Raw genomic sequence first — 4,123 nt, 5'->3', positions numbered from 1 at the left:
ATTGAGTTATCTAAAAAGTATCCGCGATTTTTTGTCACTAGATGTGTGTTGATGGTCATATATCTAATGACAAAGTACCGCGGATACTTTTTAGATGATCCAATACTTTCTTTATTTAATAAATTTTTATGTCAGCGTCCTCTACTCCTCTCATTGATCTTATTTTCAATTCCTCCATTGGATCTAAATTAGTGGACCATATTAACATAAACCAATCAAGAATCTTAAAGTTGTTTTCTGGCTGAATGCAGTCAATCTACATAATTTATATGAATTTTGGGGCCTTTTAGTGAATTGTGAAGGGATTTTTTTAGTGAAATTATTTTTTGACCCGCGGCAACACTGATGCTCATGTTGATTTATGTTGACCGTTGAGCAATATAGGTTATCACCAGATACATGAATCTCGTTTCATAATACGTACATCACGCTGAATATTTTTTATTCTAATTTATCTATGTGTAGAACAACACATAGTGTACGTGTGTACGTATATTTTTTGCGAGCAGCTTCGTGGAACATTCTTATCTGCGCACGTTGATATATTCGGACATGGCAAAGAATTTGAGCGCTAAAATTGGCCCGTCGATTTTGAACAGTGATCTGGCGCAAATTTATAAAGAATCGCAAAAGTTATTGGATAATGGCGCGGATTACTTGCACTTAGATGTGATGGACGGTCATTTTGTTCCAAATCTAACGTTTGGTCATCCGATTGTCAAATGTCTTCGTAGTAAAATAAAAGATGCTTTCCTCGAGACACACATGATGGTATCCAAACCGGAGCAGGTATCTCTTTTTTTTAATCCTGTTGCTTGTGTCTAAATGTAGTGACTTCTCTCATATACTTGTGGTGTGCATGCTAGTTGTACACAGTTCATATGGGAGTTTAACAGTTTAATGTCGATTCCAAACAATAAAGTTTTTGTTTAGAGAAATATTCTTAGTAAGGATACTCTCGATGAATTGCCGCTTCCTTCCGAGAGGAGAACGAATGTATGAAAATATTTTGGTCTTACCGGAAATTAAACCCCCCATCTCTAACATAGCAGGACTAGTGCGCTGTCTACTCTGCCACACTCGCTCTCAAGAGAGACCATTGGCGTTTTTTCTTTATGCAATCAGAAGCAACCACGGCTAAGGCTATCTTTGTCTTTTGATTTCTGAAGATAGCTGTGATAGTTTTTGATTGGTTAACGAAAAAATACCCCAGGTGTACGCGAAACAAAGTTTTTCTTAGAAACTGCAAGACATGTTTTAAATTTTATAAATTCAGAACGTGTGCGTTTTTTATGTATAAAAACCCATCTTTGAAATTCTGTAGTAACGCAAGTTGTAACATGTTAATGCGCTAACATTATAAGCACATTTTAAATGCAGGCTTAATAATTTATTGTAAAATGAAGTAACTTTAATTTGGCCAAAATTTTTAAAGATACCTAGACATATACCTATATATGTCCAAAATCAGGACATAAGACATCTCAAAATGTCATACTTTTAAAACTGTATTATGTTAAAATTTTGATATACGTGCTGTGTATTATTAAAATTTTGACCAAAGTAAACTCTATTTTATAGAAATAACTCTATTTTATTGAAATAATTACAGTGGATCGAACCCATGGCTGAAGCTGGTGTAGATCAGTATACATTCCATGTGGAGCCAGTAGAGGATGTTCCTTTAGTTTGCAGGAAAGTGAAGGAAGCAGGAATGAAGGTTGGTACTCTTTACAAAAATTAATATTTGTTAATATTATTACATTTAATTAATGAAATCAATTAAAAAACAGGTTGGTGTGGCACTTAAGCCAGGAACGCCTGTGGATGTGGTGACAAATTACGCGGATTTAGCAGACATGATTTTAGTAATGACTGTGGAACCTGGTTTTGGTGGACAGAAATTTATGGAACCAATGTTAAAGAAAGTTGCATGGTTAAGGGAGAACTATCCTGAACTAGATATTGAAGTTGATGGTGGAATTGGATTAGCTACAATTGAAGCTTGTGCAAAGGTGCAATTTGTCAAAAATTACTGCAATATATAAATAATTCAATCAGACGTTGGCACATGTAAAATTATAATAGTGATCTCGATTCATTCGTATTACACTAGATTTAAGCATATTAAAAAGGTTTTTTTATATAGTGTTTCAATGCAATAGCATAATATAATCAATTTTGACAATGAAATAATACATTTTCTGTTAAATGATATGACAATCATTATTTTAGATAAAATATTTGAGTTTTTACAATTAAATTTATTAATTTTATGTACAGCAACTTTAGTGTACTAATCTAGTGTGTGATTGTGTGAATTTGCTATAAATCATTAATTATTTTCATGTTAATATTACTTTTTAGGCTGGTGCCAATATGATCGTATCAGGCACATCTGTTATAAATTCTGCTGATCAAGCTAAAGTAATAACGACACTTAGAGACACAGTAAATTGCTATTTGGGACACAATCATTCAACACAGCGGTGACAACTGAGGATACTGTAAATATACAAAGCGTTTCTGCAATAAATTTGGCATTTTATATATATGTATAAAAAATATATATGTACAAAGATGTGAATGATGAATTTGTATTTTTGATAAAGTATCAATTAATGTGATAAAATTCAATAACTTTAGAACAGATAAATGTATTTATTTTATTTCACTATTTCAACCATTTATGCAACTATTATTTTTCTAAGATTTCTTTAGCTACTAATTTAGTTCTCAATTCAGCTAAAGTCAAGAGAATAGCTTCTTCTGTTCTAATTGTTCGTGAGCCTTGCTGTGGGCACGTATTTATATATTTATCAAAGATTACAGATGAATCATCATTTAAATGTGGATCCACATCTATGGCAGCTTCTAATCCAGCGAGACCTCCAAATACTATGAGACAGTGGTGATATTCTAAACTCTTTGCTTTTATCTCATCGATCGATGTTCCTTTATCAGATGTTCCAATCATCAAATCATATCCTTCTTTATATTGACAATTTGTCAACACCTCTGTTAGATTTTTGGCTAGTTTGACATTATAGCCCCAATAGATACCAGTCTCTGCACGTGGCATGTTAGGCGGTACAATAATACCTTTCATTTTCTTCCGATTTGGCTGATCAGGTGGTATTTTTACTGTTACTCTTAACCCAGTCATCAGCACCTTATCTACATGAACCTCATTTAACAATCCTACATTCACTTGAGAACCTCTGCCAGCCTTTATGGGCTTATTAGTAACTATACCCTCTCTATATAAAAATTCATTCTCCTGTCTTAGATGATGTGGTGCATCCAATGGATTTAGCACACCCGCGTACTGTAAGTCCTTGTGGATTGGAAAGAAGTACTTTCTCAGATATTGTGGACACTCGAGATATTGTAGTATCCTGGCTAGTTGTAGACACCCGAGCCTAGCCTCACCCAGCATATCGTCCTTCTTGACCTTCCTCTTCTCATCCTCCGTGATCTCGCCCTTGTCATCAAACACCACGATCTCATCCACCTTGTAGATACATGCAGCACGTGCAATCTGTCCTGCCAAATAGGTACGTAGTTCTGGGGATTGCGCATTGTCAAGGATTGACCCAGGTACCGCTATGCTGATAGTACAGATGTCCCTCCGCTCGTACTTCGTATTACTTTCTTCTGTATATTCCTGCGTCTCATTTTTTAATTCTTTTTCGAGTTCTGCCTTCTTCATCTTCTTTGCCAATTTTTCCTCCTTGCATTGTTTTCGAAATTCCTTCCGTTTACGATTGTACTCCTTCCAATTCTTTACTTCAGGCTTTGCGGCCGACATTATTTCTTCTTTGAAGCTCGTTCCTAATTCAAACAATTCACGACGAGAGACTTAACCTCAAAGCACTTTAATGAATGCGTACAATATAATTCAGGATAAAAAAGGCAGAAGAATAACGAATGGTACTACATTAAATGGACTGTCGTTATTAATTCGTTATTTTTAATCGTAAAATATTACAAATTTTATTTCAATGATTTTATCAGAGAGAAGTCCGAGATAAAACATACCCACGTTTTATCTTTATGAGTGAAAACCCTCTCTTTCTTTATCGAATATTGCCGTCGATTGTCGCGATTGTTTCGATACTTC

The 4,123-nt window shown here is 34.5% G+C and overlaps 2 protein-coding genes across 2 annotated transcripts; one reads left to right on the top strand and one right to left on the bottom strand.

The window, feature by feature from the left end:
* The first annotated feature begins 164 nt into the window (after positions 1 to 164).
* Positions 165 to 2,656, top strand: Rpe (ribulose-phosphate 3-epimerase). Its single transcript, XM_011056776.2, has 4 exons — positions 165 to 789; positions 1,613 to 1,720; positions 1,794 to 2,015; positions 2,368 to 2,656. The coding sequence occupies exons 1-4, from the start codon at positions 553 to 555 to the stop codon at positions 2,491 to 2,493; spliced, it is 693 nt and encodes a 230-aa protein (XP_011055078.1). The 5' UTR covers positions 165 to 552; the 3' UTR covers positions 2,494 to 2,656.
* LOC105146481 (28S rRNA (uridine-N(3))-methyltransferase) lies at positions 1,574 to 4,090 on the bottom strand. Its single transcript, XM_011056775.2, has one exon. It carries the CDS (start codon positions 3,809 to 3,811, stop codon positions 2,699 to 2,701), a length of 1,113 nt encoding a protein of 370 aa, XP_011055077.1. The 5' UTR covers positions 3,812 to 4,090; the 3' UTR covers positions 1,574 to 2,698.
* Positions 4,091 to 4,123: the final 33 nt, after the last annotated feature.

Source organism: Acromyrmex echinatior, chromosome 4, assembly GCF_024713525.1.
Source record: "Acromyrmex echinatior isolate Ae372 chromosome 4, ASM2471352v2, whole genome shotgun sequence".
Taxonomy (NCBI): domain Eukaryota; kingdom Metazoa; phylum Arthropoda; class Insecta; order Hymenoptera; family Formicidae; genus Acromyrmex; species Acromyrmex echinatior.
Note: the sequence above shows the minus strand (reverse complement) of the source record. Positions and strands in the feature narration are given on the sequence as shown.